Source organism: Teleopsis dalmanni, chromosome 2, assembly GCF_002237135.1.
Source record: "Teleopsis dalmanni isolate 2A chromosome 2, ASM223713v2, whole genome shotgun sequence".
In the NCBI taxonomy this organism is placed as follows: Eukaryota; Metazoa; Arthropoda; class Insecta; order Diptera; family Diopsidae; genus Teleopsis; species Teleopsis dalmanni.
The window spans coordinates 183,277,024-183,303,824 of record NC_051847.1 but is presented as its reverse complement, the minus strand read 5'-3'; the positions used below and the strand labels follow the sequence as shown (position 1 = coordinate 183,303,824).

The window sequence follows — 26,801 nt, the reverse complement described above, 5'->3', positions numbered from 1 at the left end:
GGAGCAAAAATAAAAATATAGTTGCAGTTTTGAATCGTCTCATACTCAAATTAAGATTATCGCAGAGCACAAACATTTCGGAGGGCAATTTTCTGTGTTGTGTGCGAGGAGGTAAATGTTGTATGCACCGTCAAATCGGCCAACACCGTAATGGTGTGTCGAATTCTACTCTTAGTATATGAACTAAAACATCCCCTTTTCTTCTTCACGACTGTTTCGTCATTCCCAACCCCGACACTGTGTTCCAATTACTTTCAGGAAGATCGCTTATTCGTTGTCTATCCATGGTGTATGCAGAACTATCGTCCAGTTTCACACTTCTGTACCGATTTGGATGTTCTTCACTTTATTTTCGCTTTAATTTAGTTTGCGTACCGGTTATTTTTCTTTTTCTTGAACACGTTTCTGATAAATTTTGAGATTTTGTTCCTTTTTAGTAATATTCTCGATAGTATTTATTGCGATAAAATGCAAAACTTTATAAGTGCACTTTTCAATGAAATAATGTCAATGAAATTATTCCTTTTTCCTACCTATATTTAGCACCTTTAATTTTAAAACCTCTTAGTCACATAAAAACAATCAGTTTAATATCAAATAAATAAGTGGTTTAAGTGGTTTAATCAAACCCACAAAGAAGTGAAATCATATTAATTTGCTTAAAATTTCATTTGGGCAGATTAGAGAAGAAATTGAAGTTCAAAGCAAAAAATCTCAACATCAAATATGACAATGAGGAGTCAACAATGTAAACTGAAAGTCAACAAAATTACTTGTGATTTGTATTTGCGTGGCACACGTAAAAACTCAACAATCCTTAGAGATCTCAAAATGGCATTATAATCCCCAAAGAAATCTAACGCATCAAATTGCTATTTGGAGCTATTATAATGCTGATGCTGATGGCAGGCAAGAAACAAAAGGAAACTACGAGTGAAAGGAAAAACTTAAGGACTGCAAAGTGAAAAAATGTGGAAGAAAAAATTCACTAAAGGAAAATTCTATTGCAGATGCTTGTTTCCTGGCGCATCATAGGAATGTGAATGTGAATGTGAAATATTGGGAAAACAAAAGCAACAGCACGAGTGAGGGGCCAGCAGGAGAAGAGCAGGGAACCAAACGAGTGTGGAAACAAATAAATGCGAACAACTGCAAACATAGTGACATGTGACAGACGTACTGTCGAACTGAAGTGGAACAATGAATCTAACAAGTTCTTGAGAACAAAAAACAAATTAGACATAGCAAAAAAAAATCCAAAAAAAAAAACAAAAAAAAGAACAAAAAACGAGAACCGAAAAACACAATGGCATATGTCGCGTTACAAGTGGTTGAACAGCTACAGATACAGATTGAGATACATCCACATCCACAGATACATGTGCTTGCAACACTGCCTGCAGTGGCTCAACGTACAACACTTAAGATGCTAAACGCTGTGTACAGTGCGTTGTTGATATGTTGGAAAAAATAAAAAATTAAACGCAAAAAGATGAAAAAAAATAGAAAAAATTGCATTTTGAATTCATTAAGAGCACAAAAAGCTGTTCGAGGAGCAAAAAACATAAATCATTTGCTTAAGTCTTGGTCATTTGTCAGTGTTGCAAGCGATTTAAATTTTTTCATGTTGCGTACATTTCGGTCTTAGCCTCACAGGATTTATCTTTAGTATTAAGCTTGGCTATGTTTTCTTGCCAAGGCATGTATAATACAGCAAACCAACAAAGCCTAGCCAACAGGACATGAAATGTCCTGCAAGTGAACGTTGCGTATGTGTGATCGCCTTTGCTGCTCTTATGGTTTGTTTATTCGACTCTTTTTTATTTATTTTTTTTTTTACTTATTTGTTCTGTGAATGAAATTTGTTTGCATTTTAAAATTTTGTTTACATTTCTTTTTATTTATTTTTATTTCTTTTGATTTCTTTTTATTTCCTTTTATTTCTTTTTATGTACATATGCTGTGTATAGGACGAGCACATATCATCCATCCATTGATGCAATGGAAAGGCATACAAATTAAACAGAATCGAAGCTATAGTCAAAGCCAGAACCTTGCTGGAAATGCTAGTCAGCAATGACATATTTTTCCTTTAATTTCGCAGGTTGAAAAGCCCGCAGTGTCGTTTACTTCTTCATTAAATAACCGGCGCAGAAAAAGTATCAGCAAATGAAATCTGTGAAAACTTTTTCATTGTCAACGCAACACCAAAACTTAAAAAAGGACAAACAAAAAGTTTATTTTCATTTAAGTTTTTCTTTGCTACTGTAATTTATTTTTTCACTTTGACCTCTTTTTTGTAGAATTTTTACAAAAAAATAAAAATAGTACGAAAAATCTACCTTTTTCTCTTCACATTTCCCATCTTTATTTATTGATACGTTCTTGCTTCAACGTCATTTTGATGAACTTTTCAGTGACATTGTTGATGTTGTCGTGGTGGCCTTACCTTGGTTGGATTTCCGTAGCTTTCGGCATCATTGATTGGGTTTATAAGTTTTTTTGCAAGGACATGCACAACGGTACGTATGAGTAATCATTTTATACACTCACGTGTAACTTTTAATTGCTTTGATGTTGTGCAAAGTTGTTGTAATTAACTTTAACAAGCCAAAATGTGCACTTAATATAATACGAGTTCGTAATTAAGTAAAATTCAGTGCAAGATTTTTTCTGCACTTTACGAAAATATTTAAAAATTACGACGTTGGAGTGAAAATGCTACAAATTAATTGTGCTCTTCTTCCATTGCAACTTAATTGGTAAATTATTTTATATAATACGAAAGGCTTGCCATTTAAACAACAAACAAGATATAATGCATTTAAAGAGAATTAAGCATTATTAACAGCAAAAAGTTTTTATGATATTAACTCTTTTTAATTATAGTTTAATAATTAACGCCAAACTGTTTCTCTCAAAACAAATGGAAATGCGTCAAAAAGATATGCTGCGCTGCAAAGTATGCTTCTATAATTAATATACAGTAATCCCTCCTATAACGCAGTACCCTTATAACGCGTTTTCATATTACGCGATTTCAATCCTCCGTATAACACGGGCATTGGCTCATATAACGAAGGGATTTCAAAATTTGCTTCACGTACCTTTCCACGTGTGTATACAGAATATACGGGAATACCCCTATAACGCGTTTTCCTATAATGCGGAAACAATCTTCCACGTTATAGGGGGGTTTACTGTATATATATATTATTATTTATACTTCAATATAATTGTTATTATCTTCCACGTTATAGGGGAGATTACTGTATATATATATTCTTATTTATACTTCAATATAATTGTTGTTATTGTAATAAGGAGTAGTGTATAGCGACCTTAAGTATCTGTTGTGTCTCTTAGTCGGATTAGATTGTGTCTCCAAGTTTGATTTCTTTAATGGCAGATAGTACAGAGCCTATCTTCCTAAGTCTTGTGTTCTTATGATCCATGACACACTCTACTAGGTCTTTCTTTCGTTTGTGCATAAGTGCTGAGCACTCCCCAAGTTAATGGCATGCAGTTTCTCTCTCTCTCTCTATAGGGTATTTATTCTTATCTCTTCGTTAGGTGATCATTCAATCTACAGTGACCAGTCAATAATCCCGTAATAATTCTTAGGTTATTCTTTGATTGTTCTTTGCAATCTTTGAAGCATTTTAGGTTGTAAATCCCTACAAGCATTTTAGATTGTGATAGCCTTGTTAACCTTTTCTAATAGAGTTCTCTTTATTTTTCCTCTGCACCGTTCATTAAAATGCATAGAGTTCCTTTGTCTAGACCACAGAAAGGTTCCGGGCCTATCATTATTGAAACCGGACATTCTTCCAAGTTTGTCTTCTGAATAACTTATTATCAGTATTTAACGTAGCTTTTCAACAGTCGATCATTCAAGTGGTCAAAGACATTTTTAATTAAAAATGCTTCAGTTAGTGTCTAAATCGTTCATCAAGTAAAGAAGAAGATTTAATAATAATTTAATATCAAATGTAGGTTTTTGGTATAGAACAATCAATAATAAGGGTGTTCTATAAAAATAAATAGTTTCCATTTAAGTGAATTTATCGGGCTGACCATATAGCTAAGGCTCAAGTGACACATATATATACGACTAATGTTCACCTCAGTTTTAAATTTCTGCTAATCATGATTATAAGGGGATGTTATGCAGACAGACCTTTAGTAAATGGAAAGAAATTGAGAGCGAATTATCGAGCTGACCATACAACCATTAAACATGTACTGCAGATATTCATATCAGGAATGGTAATGTTTATTTTAAGTTCAGAATATTTTAAGTTAAGAATAGTCATATCAGTAAAAAATAATTCATAACAAAAAAAATTAATTTTTAAGTATATGAATTTATCGGGCTAACCATAAATTTGAGATCCATGTCATGTACTTTCGTCAAGGATGACGAAAGGCCACTTCATGCAATAAGTAAAACATGTTAAAAATTGAATAGTAATTTTTTATCCTTTTAATATGTAACATATATAATGCATTTGTTAGAATATATTTTATTTTTTATACAGCAAATTATATTGAAAATTGTTTTTCGTCCTTCAATTCCTACTCACTTCCTGCCATCCTGTTGCTATCACTTAAGTTGGTCAAGGCTTATACTCTCAATATATATGTGTGTCATACTTAAGTGGCCACATCAGTGACATTTATGGACATTTTAGCAAAATTGTTAGGTTATGACATGCATCAAATTTTTATTGCCTGCAACGATTGCTGGAAGTTGATGCACTAAAGATAAATGATGACGATTTTTAATACAGCTTCCATACTTGATTTCGTGCTCAAAGTGTTTTTATGTGAAAAATGACACGTGGCAGAGAGGAAATGTGTCAGACTACAAAAAAAGTGTCTAAATACTTTGAATCGAATCAGACTGGCTTATATATAAAAAATGTATTTGGGTCCATGTTCACTTAGTTGGGCTTTTACTGGCTTTTAGTTTTTACCCAAGTCGATTTGCAGCATTTGAATTCAAATTTTAAATGCAGCAATTGCAGTTTTTCTTGATTGCTTGCAGCAGGCAATTACGGCTGAAGTGCGGCAAAAATATATGCTGAAAGCCGCGGTTCAGCACAAAATTATTAAACGACGGCTGCTGACGCTGCTTCTGCCACATTCATATTTTATTTTACTGGCCACAGGAAGAGAATGCACCATTTTATTGTAGTTGTCTTCACTGTTGGTATTGTTACTGTTGTTGTTGTTGTTGTCTTTCATTCTTATTCTTATGTATATTTTATTTATGGCTTTAAGTGTTTATCTCGTTAGCTTTCTGCCTCTTTCTGCTTTGAGAAAGGATTCTCATGCTTTTCATGCTGCTATCAATTTTTTTCTTCCCTCTTCGTTTTTCAGAAATTTTATTTTCTTATTCGCCCTCCTATTTCACATTTTATTATTTCATTTTCTGTACCGTTAAGCGACCTCCTCCGGGGAGACTTGTCAAGATAACTGAGGCAACAATAGCGCAGTAGAAGCCTATTAAAGCGATTTTCTTTTTACATATCATCTTCAAGGGCCTGTAAACATTTTAATCTGTCAGTGCTTCCAGTTGTGTTTTTATAAGCGAAAGTGCAATTACCACATTCACTAAGGCGCAAAGGATGAATAAAAAAATTTATAAAAAAATAAAATAATTTTCATTTAAAGTAAAGTATTTTAATGAAAACTGGATGATGTTCAATATCTGTTAGATATAAGGTGTTAACTATTTAAAGAAACTAAGTTCTTACTAAGTTTTTTGGTGAAATCGAATTCTACACTGTAAAGCGATTTACATTTATTAGCATGATCTCAGTACAACTCCGTCAAAGTTGATGCTTGTTCCAGACTATTTTTTTCAGCGTACGGTCAAGCCAAATAGAACAATTAGTTACTCTATAGATCAGTTCATTTAGTATTTATTTATTTAGTAAACAAGACGAAATTAGTATGCTCTAACTTACCTGACTTCATAAAAATGGAAATTTACCCAAGAATGCCTTAGAGACACGAGTCTGCACAACGCCAAAATGTGGTCTAATATAGAGTTGTGTAAAATATCAGACTGTCATGTAGCTAAAGTACTATCATAACGAACACAATAATTCTGCTAAGAAACTACTTCTTGAATGAAATCGAAAAGCGTTGTATATAATGAAAACTAGTTTAAGTGGAAGAACACTAATTATCAGCTCGTTTTTTATTTAATTTCAGTAAGACTTCAGTTGTTTTAAATAATGAAAGAAGTTATAGAAAAATTGATCAAAAGCAGTGCTCGTCTGTCAATTTTTGTTTTAATACCCTCATTTTTAATTTATATTTTTTGAGTTTTTTTTATATAATAAAAGTAAATGTTGAAATTTATTAATAATACTCGAACAATAATAGTTCAAACTACATTAATCAAGTGTAGTATTGGGCCAGTCTAGTTCTCCGCTATTTGATAACATATAAATTTGAACCTTGGTATTTGTAGACTTAAAAACTATTTTAAATATAATTTAAAACAAGAAATATTTTTAAGAAGTTCACTGATAATAAATACTAAGCAATACTGAAAGTAGCTGTATGGTTAGTTATTAACTTAATTAATTAAACGTAAAAAATTTTGTTGTTGTGATTCACTATTAATATAATATTATAATATAATATTAATAAGTAAGAAAAAAAATTTTTAAGGACTAAGATTTTTAATGTAATAAAGATATGAAAAAAATTCGAGTTAATAACATTTATTAATAAATAAAATTCCTAATATAAGTACATAGTCATACAAATTTCTTTATATGTATGTAGTTATTATTACTGATAATTAATAATTTAATTTGGAAAAAGATTAAAAAATAAATATTTCATTTCCATTTTCTTGCATATTAGTCATAAAATTTTTCTTCATTTTATGGTAACACTCTTGCTAATATAAATAATAAATACATGTATTAAACAATAGGCCTTTTCGGTGGCTCGCAGTTATTGCAAAGAACAGCAAGTTGCTAGCCTATACTGACCGAAATGTACGCAAAACAACAACACTATTTTCTCTATCTCAGCCAGAGATAGAGAAAGGCCAAGCACATCGGTCAGTAAAAGAAAAGTGTTACCAACGCAATAAGCAAAATTCAAAAATTTCGTAAACTTGAAAATTGGTAAAAAACAAAAATTTCAGTGTTTTATTTTGAAATTTTCAATATTTTTACCATTCCTTTTAAGTTTGTATTCATTTTAATTCTTAATGTAATTTATAAATAAATAATTATTAATTTATTATAAGTAATAATAAATAATTTATGTTAATTATTTATTTTTATACAAAATGTAATTTGCTTGCATTATGCTATTTTTGCTATTTGTCAAAACATAACACTTGAGAGATTGCAACAGTGATGCCAATGTCTCACTTAGTCAATATAGGCCAACATGCATTTTTTTGCCATACTTGCAAGCCACTGAAGAGGCCTAAAATTAAAATAATATTTGTGAAAATTGTTATTAAACGTCAGTAGTGATTATTTAACTTAATAGTAACTATTATATATAACCAAAAATTCATTTATTAAAATAATATAAAAAAAATGAATTTTTGTTATTGTTGTTCACTACTATTCAAAACCTCCTTAATAATATTTGCATAAATAAACATAGAATATTTAGTAGCCTTTAAATGTTCTCTATTTGTGGATCATCAAGACAATCAACAACAGCAATTTACCTTAGGTAATCATTACAATTCACACTTTTTTGATGCCATAGTTTTTGTTGGTATGATATTAACAGAAATTTGTGTACCACTGTTAAAGCAAATAAGTATTATACAGAACATGCATTTGATCATTGTTGTTTGTATGGCGACTTTGCTAGGCAATGAAACAAAAATAATTAATTCTTGAAATAAATAAGCAAATATTTTCTTCTATTCATAAATTTTCACAAAAAAATTATCTGCTTAAAGCAATAAAAATTAGCAACAATTTACTTTGCCTAGTAAAGCCGCCATATAAACAATTATTCCAAATGTATGTTGTGATCTTACTTGCTTTAACAGAAATGTATTAATTTCTGTTAAAATCATAATAACAAAATGTGTGGTATTAAGAAAATGTGGATTGTGTTCATTGGCAAATACAAATTGTTGTTGTGTACCTGTTGTTGGTTTACTTCAACAAAAGCTCTGAAATGTATAAGAGCGAACTGCGACATCTTATAGAATTTATTATTTTTGTTTTGTGTGAGTACACCAAAGAGAGCCATAAAAATATAACATGAGCGACTGTTAACATAAATCTTTACTTATGTTAGCACCGACTGTTAGGTGCTAAAAGTGATCATTAATATTAAAATATTATTTATTTCAATTAATTTAGTTCCACTTCACCCTTTCGTTAAAAAAGTGCGTATCGCATATAATTGAATTGTTTTTTTTTTATTTTTGTTTAAGTTGTTTTTGTTAAAGTTGTTTTTGTTATTATGTTATGCTAAGTAACTGTTGTTTTAAAAAAGCAGCGTGAGTGGTTTATCTCCTGTTAATTTCGATTAAATTTTATTGTAAAAGTGAATAATTAAATGTAATAAATGATTAACAAATTAAAACTTAATTGAGTGTATATTTTAAATAAATTATAAATATATTATTATTGTTATTAAAATTAATAGTTTATACTTATTGGAAAAAATTTTAATTTTTTGCGAAAGTGTTTATTTACGTAGTGAATAAAATAATCTTAGCTCAACTCAAATTTTTTCGGTTTTAACGGTTTATTTCAAAAAAAAAAAGAAAAAAATATGTATATATATAATAACTTTGGTAAGCGATTTTATTTAAATTAATATTAATAGTTTAATAATGCAATATACTAAAAAATATATAATTACATAAATATCTTATATATAAATATAATTTAAATAATTTTTTTATTTTTTTACAGGTAAGTGAGAATTTGTACCTTTAAGCTAAGATATGGAAATTCAGACCTTTTCACAAATAGGATGAAAATGATATGTTCTGAAGGATATATCTAGTTTATGAAAACTCTAAAAGTATTAGAAATGACTGGAACGTAAGATAGTTTTGAAAGAGCTTTGTATATTATTACTAAAACAACTATTTAAGGGCAAATCACCTCTAGTTCTACGACTAAAGGATTTTTGTAAAAGAACTTTGTATGTAGCGTGAAAATTCTCATATTAAAAGTAGAGAAATCATGTTGTGAATTTTAATGGAAGTATACGAGTTTAACCGTTTACACCAACCGTTTTTCAATTGTTGTGGATATTTAGAGTAAAAATTCTCCTACCAAAAATATTGATGAAGGTTTTGTGGATTTTAATTGAATTATATCAGCTTAACCGTTTATATCAACCGGTTTTGTATGTTAAATAGTTTTTGTTAACCTGTCTTTTGGTAAATATTGAAACCGAACATTAATAATTTTCCTCACGTCTCATAATAACCAATGATTTCGTAAAATTTTTTGACCTCTTCCACGAAACATTCTGTATTTCACAAGCACAAAATATATCAAACAATCCAAATGTTATTAAACCATCATTTAAAAGCTTATTTCATTGGATTTTTATTACCACATTATTATCTTAAAAAAAAAATTTAAAGAATATTATTTTAACAAAATTCTTAAATTCAATCAAAACTAACAGAGAAAATAACATTGAATTTTTTACTAAATGTACTATTATTTGTCATTTCAAAAGCTTCAACAAATTTGATGTTAACATGATCTCTTTCTAATAAAAGCTCTAATCTTTCTTCACATACACCTGATCCAAGTGATTACTTATTTGAAGTAGAGGGTTTATTATTTAAAGAAATTTATAGCATTTAGTATATATGATTATTCAAAGCTTTCTTACATTATATATAATAATGTATATATTTTTGATATATTTTTGATTGATCTGATTGGCGATAGTATCAATTATCACTATAGAACTTATAGTGATATTGCTCACTAACAGCTCAAGAGTAATGGTTCACTTGAAGTGTTCCTAAATAATTTTGGACACCTTTTTTGATGAATACGAATAATGTCTAGTAGGATCTCGAAAGAAAATAACGATAATAATTCTTTTTGTGTGTTAGTTCTATTCTTTAATTGGAGAACTCACATGCTGTCAGCAAGAGAGTCAACGAAACAACAAAAGCTTATATATTATATGTTGGTGCTCATGTCTGATTAGATTATTTCAGATGGATTCACCAATCACCAAAAAGTTGGTTCATTTTTCTGAATTAAAGATGTCTGGCTATCATAATTGCAGACAACCCATTCTCGGGTTTGTTATATTTCACCTTAAAACTGAATCATATTCCATAATTTTGAAAAATATTATACAGACATCAATATCAAGTTTTTATGTCTTCTGCATAGAAAAGTATTAAAAGTATATATGGCATATTAGGTTTGTCAAGGAATTGAAGAAAACGTCTTAGACCCCATGAAGTTGATATTGTACATTCTTGATGAGATTGACAAGTTAAGTTCATTTCGAATCTAAGTTTTATATATTTTACTTCAAAAAGCTTAAAACGGTTGTCGAGATTTTTGTAACTCTTTGAGGGAACTATTGTAGATTCTTTAAAGTATATATATGTAATATATTTATATATATATCTAGAATATGGATCAGCTCGACGAGTTCAGTTCATTTAGTACTGTCCGTCTGTTTCAGTTAAAGCTATATTCTTCAGTTTAAGCTCCGCAATAAAACTTTCCATACTTACTTTTATGGAATGGGTTCATTTTATTTGTCAGATTTGAAGAAATTGGGCCACTATCTTAAATAGCTGTTATATAAATTAAATAATTGTTTACAGATTTAATACATTTTTAGTAAAATTTAATTTAAATAAAATTTGATACAGAATGGACTTATATCAATAAAAGAAAAAGCACCAAAATTTTTTTTATGTCGGTTCAGATTTAGATATAGTAGCCATATAAATTAAAAATAAATTCTTATTATAAAAACTTTTTTATTTTATAATATACACATGTACTTCAAATTTGGTGATTTTTAGTTTAATAAATGAATTCATTAATTTCATAATTATAATTTAAAAAGTGAATATTAATTTATTGGTTTTGCTAAAATGGGACTATTGAATTCTATAGCTGCCATCTAAACTGAACAATCGGATTTTAATTGCTTTATTTTAATAAAGATATTCAAATGAAATATGGGAGATATATTTATGTTAGTGAATGTATAAACTTTCGGTTCGGATTTAGATATACTGCCATATTTACCATATATACTGTCAATTGATTTCTGATTTACTATATAAGAGCAAGTTCTTCAATTATAGGACGGCATCATTTTCCTTTTTTTATATTAAAAATAGTTTCCCTTTAATGTACTCGTATTTCTATAAAATTAATAATAATATAGTGTAGAATTTAATAATATAGTATATATTTATCAAACCCAATAAAGTTCAAAATATTAAAAATTCTGATTAGTTTATGTAATTTGATCAAAACTAACAGTCCCTCTTTTTCTAAAGCTGTTAAAGAAATTTTCTGAACTACAAATCAATCACGAATTGATGCCGCGTCTACTTCTGGAATATGGAAGTAGTCACCCTTGAGTTGCGCATTTCATATTTCATTATTTTTTTTAGTATTTTTTTGCGTGGAACCACCAAGAAGGTGTCCTGATTTTATACAAAAGCCACATTTGCACATATGCATAGATAGTTCTGCCACAGCGGATATGTTTCGCTTTGGCTGGGAGCAGGAGGAACATGTGGATGTGTAAGTTAAAATCTTGGCTTATTTTTGAATAATAAATTTCATATGTAAATATTTTATTATATTTTGTATAAGTTATTTCAAGATGTCATCCTTGCTGAATGACGCAAATAGTGAGCATTTATTTTGTTGTGGCAGTTGCCATTTATAGTTGGAAGTGTGCATCTAACTGGTCTGATTATAAGTAAATATGGCATGGCTTCCGTGTGCATGCATGGAATTCTGGAATAAACAAGGATGTGTGCTACATTCTGTGGCGTTCAAATAAAACTATGAAAACAAGGTGAAGATAGAATGAAACTGAAATAGGAGAACGTGTATGATGCAAAACTTCAGGGTAAATAAATTGCAGGTGTCGGTGAGAAAGTGGGAAATATATTTAGCAAAATTTTGCAAAATACCAGTGTACAGAATATCACTGTGCTCACCTTCACCTAAATAAAGAGTTGGCTAACAAACAACACCAACTCAAATTTCAAGCATATATGACTAATAAATATTCCTATCACTGCATGACACAAAACATAAATTTCATTTTATATGAAATAATCATTAAACTAACCCAATTTTCTCTAAAGTGTCTATATTTCATACAGAAGACTTGAAATTTAAATTAAAAATAATTTCAATATTAATATCAAAAGCACTTAAATTTTAAATAATGTTCATGATAAATATATTTATTCTATATGAATGTTCGATTTTAAAATACTTTGATATTATCCTTAAACACAAAAAATTTATTATTGCAAATGTATGACTTATAATCTCAGTAATGTGTGCCATCATTATTGCTGTGATATGAAGCAGTAAACTCATGTCTTAAACTTTTAAAGCAGTTAAGAATTCTTTTACCAACTTAAACGAAGAAGGATTAAAGTTCCTTCTTAAAGGAAGGTGCTGTAAGTATTTCCCGCAGTCTTACATTCCTACTATCATTCACAATAAATTCATTTTTTAATGAATTTAATAAATTTTTTAGAAAAACCGGTGAAGTCGCAACTGTACCACATAAATAAATAAATTGTTTGCTAGAAGTCATTGGAGAATTAAGGAAAACCAACCATCGAAGAAAGATCTTTCTTTACCACGACCATGCGAGCTCCCACACATCAGATCAAAGAAAAAAGTTTTTGAGTACTCAAAATGTCGAATTGATGTGTTATCCATCATACAATCCTAATTTAGCCCCTAATGATTTCTTCTTCTTTTTAAACATTAAGTAAAAATGCGTTGCGAGCATTTTTCTATTTCCAAACAGTTCTTTGAGACATTCAAAATCCTTGTTTTAAAATTACCAACTTCAGAGTGACAAGACTGCTTCGAAAATTGATTCAATCGAAACAGAGAGAGAAAGAAAATTGATGTGTCGTCCGCCTTACAATTCCGACTTGGCGCGCAATTACTTCTTCTTGTTTCTAAGGATTTAGTAAAAATACGTGGCGTGTGTTTTTCCACGTCCGAACAGACCTTTGATACATTCAAAATCCTTGTTTTGGAATTACCAACTTCAGAGTGGTAAGACTGTTTTGAAAATTGGTTCAATCGAGAGAGAGAGAGAGAGTGAGAATTGATGTGTCACCCTCCTTACAGTACCGACTTAGCACCCAATAACTTCTTCTTGTTTCTAAGCAATTAGTAAAAATAAATGGCGAGCATTCGAACAGGCCTTTGCGACATTCAAACCCTTTGTTTTGGAATTACCAGCTTAATAGGTGCAAAACTATTTGGAAAATTGGTTCAATCGAATGAAGACATCTTTTGTTCGTCATGGAAAATATTTGGAAAAACAAGTAAAAAATCATTTTCATGGAATTACTACTGTGTTTTCATTATAAGGCGCAGGACTTAAGAAGCAGCCGTCATTATACCATATACTTTCTTTTTATTCTCTTTAATAATATCTACATAAAGAAATTTTTCGCAAATTTTTTGCAATAACAGCAGTTCTCCCTCCCCTTCAAATTAAGTGATGTAGTACGTTCGGTGTACATGTCTCTTAATAGTCGTATACTCTTTACATGAAAGCTTTTAGGAATACGTTCTTTTCCTAGCAAAATTTTGAATACACATATCAGTCTATTCAAGTTCTATGTGGATTGAGTTTTAAGAATACTTGCTCACCAATGATCCTTATTTCAAGTTATCACTCTACGTTAACTCCAGATTGAACTTAATAACAACATTTCGCTCTTTGTTGAACGACGTCAATTGTTCCATGTATACATCATCCCCGTTTGTTAAAAAAGATTCTACAGAAGTACTTGTTTGGAGTTATTATTATCATTTTCCTTAGCACTGATATATATTCGAGCAAACAAAAAAGACTGTTCTTGTTCTGCAGTTGGAAACAAACTCAATTTATTATATTTATTGATACAAATTATAGTGCTCTTAAGTGTACCATAATTTCTACACAAAGAAAGAGAAAGAAAAAAAGAGAAATATATAGTGGAAAAGATTATAGACATATATATCAAACATGTTCCATTTTCTATTTCTGAATTCGGTTTTTAAATCTGTTATGTTTATTTTAGTTAGTCAAAGTTAAGTATAGTACTGAGGGAGAGGATTTGCTTAATATGGCATAAACATTGAGCAATAGTTAATTATACCTAGTACTAAGGCAAAAGATTTTGGTGTCTCCAGGGGCGAAGTACAATATTTACTCGTGTTGATGTTGTTTATAAATTCGTGCTGTATTTAACTATAGTATGTGACGTCTTTGCTATTTATTAGAGATTAATGGAATATAAAATTATAGAATATATAGAAAACTCTGTGTATAGAAACATAGAAAATATAGATATATTTATACATAGAAAACATAGAAATAGAAAACATAGTTATAATTATGATATAATTATAAATGTTGAGAATGTTGTGAATTAATTTATAAACAGGAATTTAAGTTGTAAAATTTAAGAATCTTCATGTCATTACCAACTCAAGAAGTTATTCTTAAGGCCATACTTTACCTTAGCAGTTGTAAAACTTATGTTTGTATGTATATTTGCGAAATAACTTCCGGCAAAACTGAAAACTTTTCGGTAGCAACTTAAGTAACATGTCGCCGCATGTGGTAACATATTTTCCATATTTTCTTCTCTATTCTCTTTGAAGTTAGTTGCATTTCTTCCTTAATACTTATGTTGTATCCTTCGGTATGCAGACTAACACTAACTGAAAAGCCAAAACATATATAAGTAATCGTAAGAAGTGGTTAAGACAGCAATTGCAGCTGTGGTCATAAAACAACAACTGCATAGATTAGATACTTCATTGGATGTCCTCTAATATTTTTCAGTTTCATTTAAAAAAAATACCACAAATATTCTTAGAAATAAAAAGAAGATAAATGCATTGCTTATAAGCAATTTTCATAAAAACACTTGTTAATACATAAAAGAATTTTCTATTGCATTGGAAAAACTGCAACATCAACCTTTGGCTATTTATGCACTTGATTTTTACTTTTAATACTACTGATAACATTATTTATGGAGAAATTTACATTCTTCCATTTAATTTACTTGTGTTCTAGTTTTCATATACTTTTTATAGTGCAATCATAATTTCATGGTTGGATATTGTGTTATTATTTTTGTGAAATAGTAGGATTTACTTGATCTATTTGGTCTGAGGTTAAAATATCTGTGAACATTCAGTATTTAAATTATAATGAGAAAAATCCTTAAATCCTTGATATATGGGCTACGTAAAACAAAGTTAGATTGTACATATTGGCATGCGATGTTTTTGTCGAAATAAAGCATAACTAGGACTTCATTGTTTTTACTTGATTCAGTTCATCTACATTATTCTGTGGTTTGGATACTTTTAGTTGATTAAGCTGACCTGATTAATAATTAAATAAAAAAATTGATTTCACTTTGCTAAATAATAGTACAGATCTTTCCTTCATTGGTTTTGTACAGTTCGTAGCTGTTTATATGCTTGTATTAAGTTCTCCAATTTTTATATTCTCTGCCTCCTTCGGATTGCTACCTTGACGTGATGAAAGGGTTCAGTAGAAATGATGATCGAGAGAGCGATGTCAGCGGAATCGTAGCTACTGGTAGGGCTACTCATGCCAATAACGTTGATGGTGAATTTCAAAAACAAAAGCAATCTACAACATATCGGCGTCTGTTACCATAGGTATGACTTAAAGCGGATGTCTGAACTTGCATCGAGCGATTCGTTATACAAAAGTGTAATAAAGCAAAATATGAAATACTTCAGAAGGCACCGGCAAACTACTGAAATACATTCTTCCAGATTATCATACAACAATGGCGAATAGTCAAAAATTTATAACTTTGCGAATATAAAAACTTCTGTTTGTGTTACCTATATTTTGCATGTCTTAAAAACGACAAACAATTTAAGGTATTATTAAAATTTATTTATAATGTTAAGTGATCTCACCTATATTCGAAATGGAATTGGCAAAGAAGAAGAGATTCTTAAGAGAATCAATTAATCAGAACTTTGTACAATCGACTCACATCGAACCTTTTGATACCATGTTAGGCTTCACCCAAAGTAATTCTCTATCTTGTGATCTCTTAAGTTTCATCACGGAACTGAACATGCGTGGGGCAGATGTTCGCAATAATATTAAGATATTCCAATTATTGGATCAAGTAGGCGTGATGTTACTGCTGGGATTGCTGCTATTAAAAAGGAATCTGGAAAATTGAGCTTAGCTACTTTTGAAGCAGTCAAAATTTTCATTCATATTTGCACTGTCATAACGAGTAACAATATGCCAGTAAGCAGATCAGATGATAAATAACCATTGTCAATTGGTATCACTATCAGTTTTGTAAGTACTTTGAATTGACAAAACGTACTCTCTATAAGTTGCTCAATGTACCTAAGTTTCCGTATGATGAAGAAACTTGGACGTCATTACAGAATAATAAGCAACATTAGTAGTCTTTAAGTATCAAATCCTCAATCACTTAAACAAAAAAAAGAATTTAATAACAATCTTCAAATTCTTCACCCAGTTTTTTGTATGGCCGTAATTGACTCGTAATGCTTACTTTGGAATGACATTTGTAACTTTGAGAACAAATAGAAATCAAGAAATAAAAATAATTATTGGTAAAATGACCGAATTTCAGATAATTTAAGAAGAGAGATGGCTGTATGCTAGTGTAAATCGGTTTCATAGGGGATGAGCTCAATAGGGCTTTGGCAAGTGAGTTTATTTTAGATGACTGAATACTAGTGTAAATCAGTTTCATAGGACTTGAACTAAGTAAGGCATCCGACTTGTCACAGAATTTCTAACTGGACACTGCGGAGTTAAAAAATATTTAATGAATCTAGGTATTACTGGAGACGATAGCTGCAGACTTTGTTGCGAAGAAGAGGAAACAGCAGAACACATTTTGTGTCACTGTGATAGTCTTGCAAGACTCAGACTTCGCTACTTATCCACTGCCTATCCGCTTATAACGGAATTAGGCAACATCTCTCCAAAGGACATATTGGCATTCTTAACTGCTACTCGTCTATGGAATTGAAGTAGGTGTGTAACAATAATCCTCGAGGATGCAATGACGCGGTGACTAGTACCCAACTCTTTTTGAAACAAAAAAAAAAAGTAAGGCTTTAGCAAGTGAATGTGTTGTGAAACTAGAGAGAAAGTCAAAGCCACATTATTTAAGTTGAAGGGTTTTGGAAAGAGTTACTGCTGTTCTAAAATAATTACTGTGTCATTTCTATGAGAATAATATCTTTTTAACATATGTTAAGAATGTCAGTTAAGAATTTTAGGAAAAGTGAACCTTATTTATAGATAAGGTGAATAAATACATACATAAATAATAAATTATAATAAGGAGGATAAACAAGGATAACACATAAAAAGACTGTTAGATAATGACGGAGTTAGTGAGTAATATGTTGCGTTTCCTTCTGTGACCTATAACTTTGTCAGCAGTTATTTTAAGCGCCATCTATCTGTATAGCATGGGAGTATCTTCCTTTATTCTTATTTGCCTGAATATCTTATTAATTATTAATATTCCAAAATCGTCATCGTTCAGTTGAGTAACTTCTTGACTTATTTGCTTTTAACTTTGATAACTAGTGAAATGTTGAGTATCTAGATTAATTAAATATTGATAAATTCCTTTCTAAACTATTTAATGTAAATATATTAAATGGAAATAAAACAATAATTATTTTACATTTATTCCGGTAATATTGACTTTATTTGTAGTTTTAAAAATTTTACAAAATAATCAAATATTGTATTTAGTTAGTATAAGTTTTAAAATTAGCAAATGAAATATAAAAGTGGATTAATTTTATAACTAAACGTAAATACATTAAATTCAATATATGTATATATGTATTTATAATATATATTTATTTACTTTTATAATTTGCAATACATTTACTTACTATTTGACTTAGTAATGTCTGTAATGCCTTTAATTCATACATTTATTTTCCTTTGGTTTTATTTGTTTTTGTTTTTATATTAACTAAGTTGAATTTACACAAGTTTCCATTTGCAATTTTCATATATACGTATATGCAAATAATCCATAATATCTTTATATATATTTATATATGTATGTATATATAATGAAAATTTAATTTATTTGTAAATTTCATTTATGTTTTATGCTTGTTTTAATTTGTAAATTTTCTTACTTCAATGCACGATACACCAATAAATTTTTAAACTTAGTACTATGGGCAATAATTATTTACTTATTTTCTTTTTTTTTATTTTAATTTTTTTTATAATTAATTTGTTTTTTTTTTATTTTGAATTTTCTTATACAATAATTCCAATGATGTTCTTTGTTCGCTCTGTATTTGTATTTTGATAATTAACATTTACGTCACTGATTATACTTAGAATAATTTAAATTAAATTATCTTTATTTAAATTTTTGTTTTAATTTTTTTACTGTAATTTTTATAAAAGTTTTGAGATATTTTTTCTTATTTATTGTTTTATATTAGTTCAATGGTACATATTTGTTATATTAATTTGAAGTAATCAAAATTTAATTTGTTGGCATTTCAAATTTGTTTTTTCTTTTTGGTTTCATTTTTGGTTTTACATTTACTAACATATACAGGGTGCTGCTTTGGATGTTAAGGTGATTATAGAATTTAGTATAGCAATTTGTTGCTACTAGAATAAAATACTCAAATTGCTATGTAATCAAATTTTGTATGGAAATATGTTGCTATAAAATTATTGGTAAAATTTGGTAGATATTTTCACTTCTTTAACAACAACACATTTTTCAAAAAAATTTAGTACTAAGAATTATAATAGAATTTAATTTTGAACAATTATTGTTCTTAAATTTACTGAAAGTCAATTTCTGTGACAAACTTTGTTTAAGGATTAGCATTAAAATTTAGTAATAGTGATAAGTATTTCAGTAGTATTTAATACTAAAATTAGACTAAAATTAGAATTATGAATGAATAAAACACTTGACTAATAAAATTTAAATTTACGGATAATTCCAAATGAATTTTAACACACAAATTAGTTTTCATCACAACACTGCAATTATAGATTATTATAAAGAAAATTAGTACTAAAACGAGTCACTAACATAATTAAAAGCATTTTGATTTAAATCACTTTGCTAATAAAATTATTACTAAATCAAAGCGTAGCAGAAAAATTAACTTTTAATAAAGTTTCAGTACTAAAAGTTTTAGAAACTAAATTTAACATTAAATAAATAATGAGTTAGGAGGTGAGTAAATCAGTCAAACAAAATTGTTCGCCATAATAATCAAATTTGATTATAATTATGAAATTAAAATTTGTTAGATAAAATTTTGTACTAAAACTAATTTCATATTATATAATACTTCAATCTACAAAATTTAGCATATATATATTAACTTTATATAGTTTTTTAACTTTGTAAAATAAAAATGAGCTGAAAATAATTTTAGTACTAAAATAGTTTCTTGATAAAAAATCATTAAATATATTAATATAATAATTTAATTAGTTTAACATGATTTACTATGATTTGATTTAATTTAATTTAAATTAATTTAATCTAACTTCATTACATTTAACTTCATTTAATTTATAATTAATATATATAAAAAATAATTATTCAGATTAAAGAAAGTCAGTTATAAAAATTAATAAATTCTTAAATAAATCTTAATTAATATTCTTAAATAATAAGAATCTTTAGCACAAAAATCGATTTTTATTATTGCGGAATTAATGTGTTGAGAAAAGTTTAGTACTAAAAGTAACTTAAGTTTTAAATCTGTTGTCAAGACACATTATAATATTAATAATATTTTGGTTAATAAAATTTTGGCTTAACAATCGATTTTCTTCTCTGGAATAGAATAGGTTCTCAAATAGTTCTAAAATCTGTTGTCTTAGACTGCTTAGGTTTTATTTTAATAGTAACCAAATTATATATTTCTGAGCAAGTAACTGAGTTACCAAATACTAACAGATATGAAAATATCCTTTCAATTACTAAGTTGTAAACTTAATTTTTTTTAATTAAGCAAGAAGTCCATTCCATATTAATTATAATTCGCCTAACAATCTTACACATTCACCTCAATAGTTTAAAAACCCTTAAGCCACAGCAACACCCTGTATATGTTATTTTTACTTTATTTGCTAACTTAATAAGAATAAATTTTTCTTATAATTTATACTTATTTTCATAAAAGTAATTAAGTCAAATTAATTTAATATTTAATACACATATAGTTTCGTAGTTTTTATAATATATATTTACTTACATATATGTAAATAATATTTTTATAAATTTAAATATACTTTAAAAGTAATTAGATTAATTTATTTTTTTTATTTTTTGTTGGTGGTTTCAAAAGTTTAAAAAAGTTTATGCTACTTTTTAATAATATTTTTGGATTATTACTAAAATTTTATTATATTTTGGTTTGATCTTCATTGATATTTTCTTATAAAATATTTACACTTTAATTTACTATCTTTAATAAAGAAAATAATAATTTAAGTAGTAAAAATAATTACATAAATATTTCTAATACTTAAAAAATTATTAAACTTTTGCAAAATATTAATTTACTAAAAAAAATTAAATTATAAAAAATAATAAAAATAAACAATAAGTTAAATAAATTGGCCTAAAACTATGAGTTACAAAGTCTCTCAGTATATATATAAAAAATCGCAAAAAGCCCATAAAATTTAGCTTAAAGCAAGATATCTTTCTTCTTTATAATTTCAATTTTTAAGATATTTTTTCTTCACCTCTCTTTCATAATTTTTTGTTTTATTTTTTTTTTGTTTATATCTATTTATATGTATATATATGTATGACACAAATTTAATTTCACTAATACATCATTACAATATTTAATTAAATTTAATTAAAATGTTTTGTTTTTTTTTAATTTTAATTTTAATTTATTTACAACATGCTTAACTACATTTTGAATTTTATTTTATTTTTATAAATTTTTATTTTTTGATTTATTTATTTATTTATTTTTTTTGGTATATAATTTAAATAATTCTTCTTTACTTAATTATGCTATTTATAAACTGAACATATTTCAGTTAATTTCTTCATATTCATCTCCTGTCGTACTTAATTACCACACTAATTACTATTGAATTAAAATTCTTTATCGTTTAATGTGTATTTGTTGCAAATTCGAATGATCAAAATTTTGCTATAATATCTTTTCTTTGGTTCAATTTTGCTATTTCAAAGAGTTTATATACATTTTGAGTTGAGGTTTTTTGAAATATGTTTCCTTTACTTTGTTTTAGACATTGTAACTTTGTTTCATGATTGTTTACTTATGCTAAGCCTTCTTCTTCTTCTTCTGTAAGATTTTGATGAGACACAAAATTTATCAACATAAAGTCTTAAGTCAATTTTTTCGATATATATATTTTCAAATATAAAAAAAAAATTTAATTACTTTCTTAAATTATATATTACTTAAATGCTTTAGGTAGTTTTTTTTCTCATTCATATATTTTTATGCCTAATTACATATCTTATTTCAACTGCTGTAGTGATTTTGAAAATTCCACCCGTTATTCTAATTCTTCATAACATCAACTAAATTATTTAATACAACTTCTCTATGAAGAGCCCAATGTTCGATCTGATCATCGAGCCAATAATTAAATGAAATCTTACATGAATAAATGGCTTTAGTTATAATTAGGAAAATTAAGCTAAAATTAATTTATTAAGTTTAATGATGGCAAATATCAAAGTTGCTATTAAAGTGAAGCTCAATTGAAGATTTTGTGCGCCGTCTTTGCCGTAGAAAGTCACACTCAAGTCACGCATTTCATTATCTGCAAAAAAGAAAATAAAAATAATAATTAAATTATTATTGTATATTATTATTATTTTATTCTATTTACTATTAGAATATGCAAATCCATTACATTTATAAATTATTCAAAAATTGAACATATAATATATTATATGTACAGTACAGTAGGTATAGTATCAGAACAAGAAAATGGATTGAATTTGTATTATCTTATTAAAAAAAAAATATTTAATTAATTTCAAATAAACAATTATCTGTTTTTTTACTACAATATTATAAACGTATATAAAACAAACATCCTAAAAATATTTCAATCGATGTTTACCATAAAGAAAAATTATTAATATGCGGATGTTCTTAAACAAAATTTAAATCAGAAGATGCTTCCTGAGGCGAATGCACACATATTATTATATTATTATATATATGTTATACCTTTATATTATTATTGTATTAAATTATATCATTTTATGATGTTAATATATAATATTTTTATTTGAAAATAAAATTTAAGTTTTAAATCCTAAGATCTGCTGATTTGCCTACATTTGTCAATCACTTTAACTTATTCAATCTAACTTAGGAAAATCTCTCCAGAGATAGCGCAGCAGATATTATAGGTCACATAGTTGCTACACGTAGGTAGGATTTTTAAAAACGTTAAAAAAAACTTTTATTCCTACCTATTCTTTGATACCAAGCATATAATACATGTTTCAGAAATCTATGACTAAAAGTACTTGATGTGTAGTTTTCGTATGGTACTGTGGGGTTCTAGCGACGTACCTATGACCTGCACATAATTTAGTGATATTGAACAGATATATCTTATAGCAGTCGTCATTTGAGGTTCATAGTCTAATTGATTAAACATATTTTAGAAGTATGGAAATGGGAGCTTGATTTCGGAACATTAAATAGTAGTATCGAAACCAACTATATTTTAAAATAATTGTGGAAAAAAAAAACACAAAATTGTCAAGCAATAATCATAACTTTAATTGGCCTCATATAACTATACAGATTATAAATTTTATGACTAATCAAATTAATGTTTTCGTTTCAAAAAATTCCTTAAACTATAAAGTGCATTTTTGGAGCTTGTTAAGTCATATAGGACTCAACAGATTCAATTGGAAAGAGAAAATCATTTTTTTAAGCAGATGGAAATATGCGTTTAAAATAGGCGAGGCCTAAAAAGGCGATATGTACTCAGATAGCTACTCAACACTTCACTGGGACGCCTTCACTTGGAGTTTATAAGTAGGAACTTAATGGTTGCGACCACTGACAATATGTTAAGTAATTAAGTAATAAATTTATTATTTATGAATTGTCCGCTTATTTGAAATGGTTATAGGTTGTATAGTGTAGGTTTCCTGTTTTGATATCTGACTGTGTTGTAAAACAGAGAAAAGCAAGTTGCAACAATGCATATGCAAAACTTATGTACAAAAAAAAAATTTGCAAAAACATATCGATCTATTAATATTGCGATTATTGTACGCATTTGTTTGTATTTAGGAAATTCAGTTAAGTGAAAAGTAGAAAATATTAAAGAAAGGAATATTAAGAAATTTATTTAATATATAAAATAAATATTTGATTCTTATTCTAAATAAAGAAACACTTTTAAAGTTTTTTTATTTTTAAAAAGATTTTTAAGATTTGTTGTATAGTTATTAGTATAAAGGATATATCTACAACGAAGTAAGTTTTGATATTATTAAATTGATATTTCCGATTTCTGACTATATTTACTATATTTATTTATGTTTAATCTAGTTGAGTTACTGCACTTGAGCACTTTTACTCTCTATCAACGGCGAGGTCACTCCGTAACCCCTCTCTACGCCTTGACTGGATTATTGTTTATCACTTCATCAAACTAAGCAATAATTGCCTTAAATCTGCATACCTTCCCGAGGAGCCTGTAATTGTTTTGAGATTCGATGATGCGGTGCTGGTAAGCCTGTCAGTTTTCATAAATAATTTCAGGGCTCTGTCCTTTATGTATTTTTTGAACGGATCAATCTTGAGATATATATATATATATATATATGTATATGTATTCGTATAATATGAATGTATGTATATATATTTTATAAAAAATTTTATTAAATTCCTACTCTCACCAAATCATCTTCCATTTTTATTAAGGCTAGCTTCACGAACTCACTTCATAACCTTGAACTAGATTATTTTTTTAATAATTTTTTTTATTAATAATTTTTTCTCACGTGCACTTAAGCATTAGCTTTCATAAGTTTTAAATATCCTTTTGTTGTATTCAAAATTTTGCAAATAAAAACTAAATAAAATGGTATTCATTGTTCATATTTCAGTTTCTCGCTTTTATTCGGTTTCTCGCTCAAATATTTGCATTTTGCAAATAAAAGTGCGGGAAAAGCGGAAAAATTTTTAACATTTTAGCAACAATTTAAGTATTTTGTTTCCTGAGCTGAAAATTTCATTTGCAAGTTTTTGCCATTGAATCCATTTCCATTTTTCATTTTTCTCTGAATATTTTCTGTGTTCTTTTTTCTGCACTAGGATTTTCGTGACCCCTTCCTGGCGTAAAGCTAATCACGCTATTATGTGCATTTTTTGTTCCAGGTTAAGTATGCAGGTGCTGAAAATGCAATTATCCTTTTTCTAATTCGGTTGCAACATTGCAAGTTTTTGTAGTAAATCACGCGTTAAAATGAAAACGCGAAAAAACTGCAGCATAACGAAATTCGCTGAAATTCTCTGAAATTCTCTAAAATTTTCTGAAATTTTCTGAAATTTTCTGAAATTCAGTGAAGGGACGTGAAGGGAGGCAGCGAGAAATTCAAAATTTTTCTATTTTTCCGCCAATGTATTTTGATTAAAAACACGACTCGCGAATGCAAATCACCGGAAGTGGCACACAAGCATTCACACACACACACACACACACACACACACACACTTACACACATAGACCCGGTGCAATGATAAGCGCTAAAGCACAACTCGAGTGACCTTTACCTGTGTTTGCATTAGACTCGAGTGCAGGCATGCATTTATATATGTGTGTATGTGTGTATGGGTGTATGCGTGTGAGTGTCTGTATTTGTTTGCATTTCAGTTTTTGGTTTTTAAAATTCAAAAGTGATTTGCTTTTTGATTGCACCGCTGGCAGCACTTTTGAGGCTTGTTAACGGCTTGAATTTACAGCTTTAAGTGCGCTTTTCTCGTATTTTCTCGCGCAATTACAACGATGATGTTGTGTCCTTGTATGCAACGCTAGTTGGCTTAGCACTATTGACTCTCAGATATCCTTAGTGCTGGATAAGAGTTATATGCCAAAGTTCAATTGTTTGAGTTAGACCAGTGCTCACAGAGTAGCTTTGCAGCTATTTGATGTGGAGTTAAAGCGCATAACGTGACTTAAATTAGTTAAATTTAAAATTATTTTTTACTCCTTGTTTTTATAGAGCGTATCCTGTTTAGAACTTGAACAGGATAAATACATTCCGTTTTTTTATATACTTAAATTACTAGTTTGTAAAAGTTAATTCAAATAATTTTCTTGCAATTTTTCATGGAAAAATTGTGAAATAAAAGCGCAGCACATAAGTTAATAAATGCTTTAGATCCTCTTTAATCCTGAAGGTTTACTTTAAAAGTTTTAATTATAATTAATTTTCTTTTTTTTTTGTTGTAATTAAAATAAACTATTTACAAAACATGCAAAAATTAATTGATTAAAAATTTTCATGCAAAATAGAAGAACTTTTATTAAGAAAAAACGTGAGAATAGTGAAGAAGAGAGTAAGAAGAAAATAAAAAAAAACTAACCTGACAAGCCTTGATTTAAAAAGGATGATAGATCAATAAGGCCATCTGCAATTAGGTTTTAAATTGCGGAAGTTAGTTGAGGAAATTGCAAAAGAGGAAAAATAGTGTGATTTGCAAAATAAAAAACAAGAAAAAAACAATTTTTTTTTCACAAAAGAAAGTTAAAAATTGCAAAAAATTGGTGTATAAAAATTTATGGCTGTGAATAAATTTTTTTTTAAATATCTTAGAAAACTTTAAGACGAATTTAATGAACAAATAAGTTTCACTTAATTTGAAACATTTAACTTTAATATATTATTAATATGTTGACGCTAGCTGAATCAGTGCACTTGAGCACTTTTACTCGCTATTAACTGCTACATTGCTTCATAATCACTCTCTACGCCTTGATTGGATTATTGTTTATCACTTCATCAGACTAAGCAATAATTGACCCTTAGATCTGCATACCTTTCCGAGGAGCATGTTACCATTCTGAGATTTGATAACGCGGTGTTGGTAAGTCTGTCAGTTTTCGTAAATTATTTAAGGGCCCTATCCTTCATGTGTTTTTTTATGGGATCAAGCTTGAGGTCCCTGAGGATGTCATTCGTCCTAACGTACAATGGTACCTTGGAAAGTCTTCTCAGAGCATGGTTTTGTGCAATTTCTAGCTGGCGAATAGTAGTGTTTAAGGCATTGTTAAACGCTACACACTCATATAGAAGTGGCGGTTATGTTTCTGTTCTTAGCCTTGAGATTTTCATTTTTGAATAGCAGTTGGAGATGATAAAGAATTTTGGCACAGCTAATTCTTTTCAGTTGAGCATGTTTAAGCCATGTGAATTGTTAATATAGATTTCTCTTATTTGATTTTATTTA

General features: G+C 28.2%; 1 protein-coding gene across 2 annotated transcripts in view; it reads right to left on the bottom strand.

Annotated features, from left to right (window-relative positions):
• Window positions 1–21,777: 21,777 nt before the first annotated feature.
• Window positions 21,778–26,801, bottom strand: part of LOC119679247 (hemicentin-1-like) — a gene marked incomplete at its 5' end in the record, with an annotated part of 32,552 nt that continues 27,528 nt past the window's right edge. The window contains 2 exon segments of one of the 2 annotated variants that reach the window (XM_038091489.1): window positions 21,778–22,131; window positions 25,938–25,982. In XM_038091489.1, the coding sequence (XP_037947417.1) occupies window positions 22,001–22,131; window positions 25,938–25,982 (176 nt within the window). 2 annotated transcript variants of the gene reach the window in all.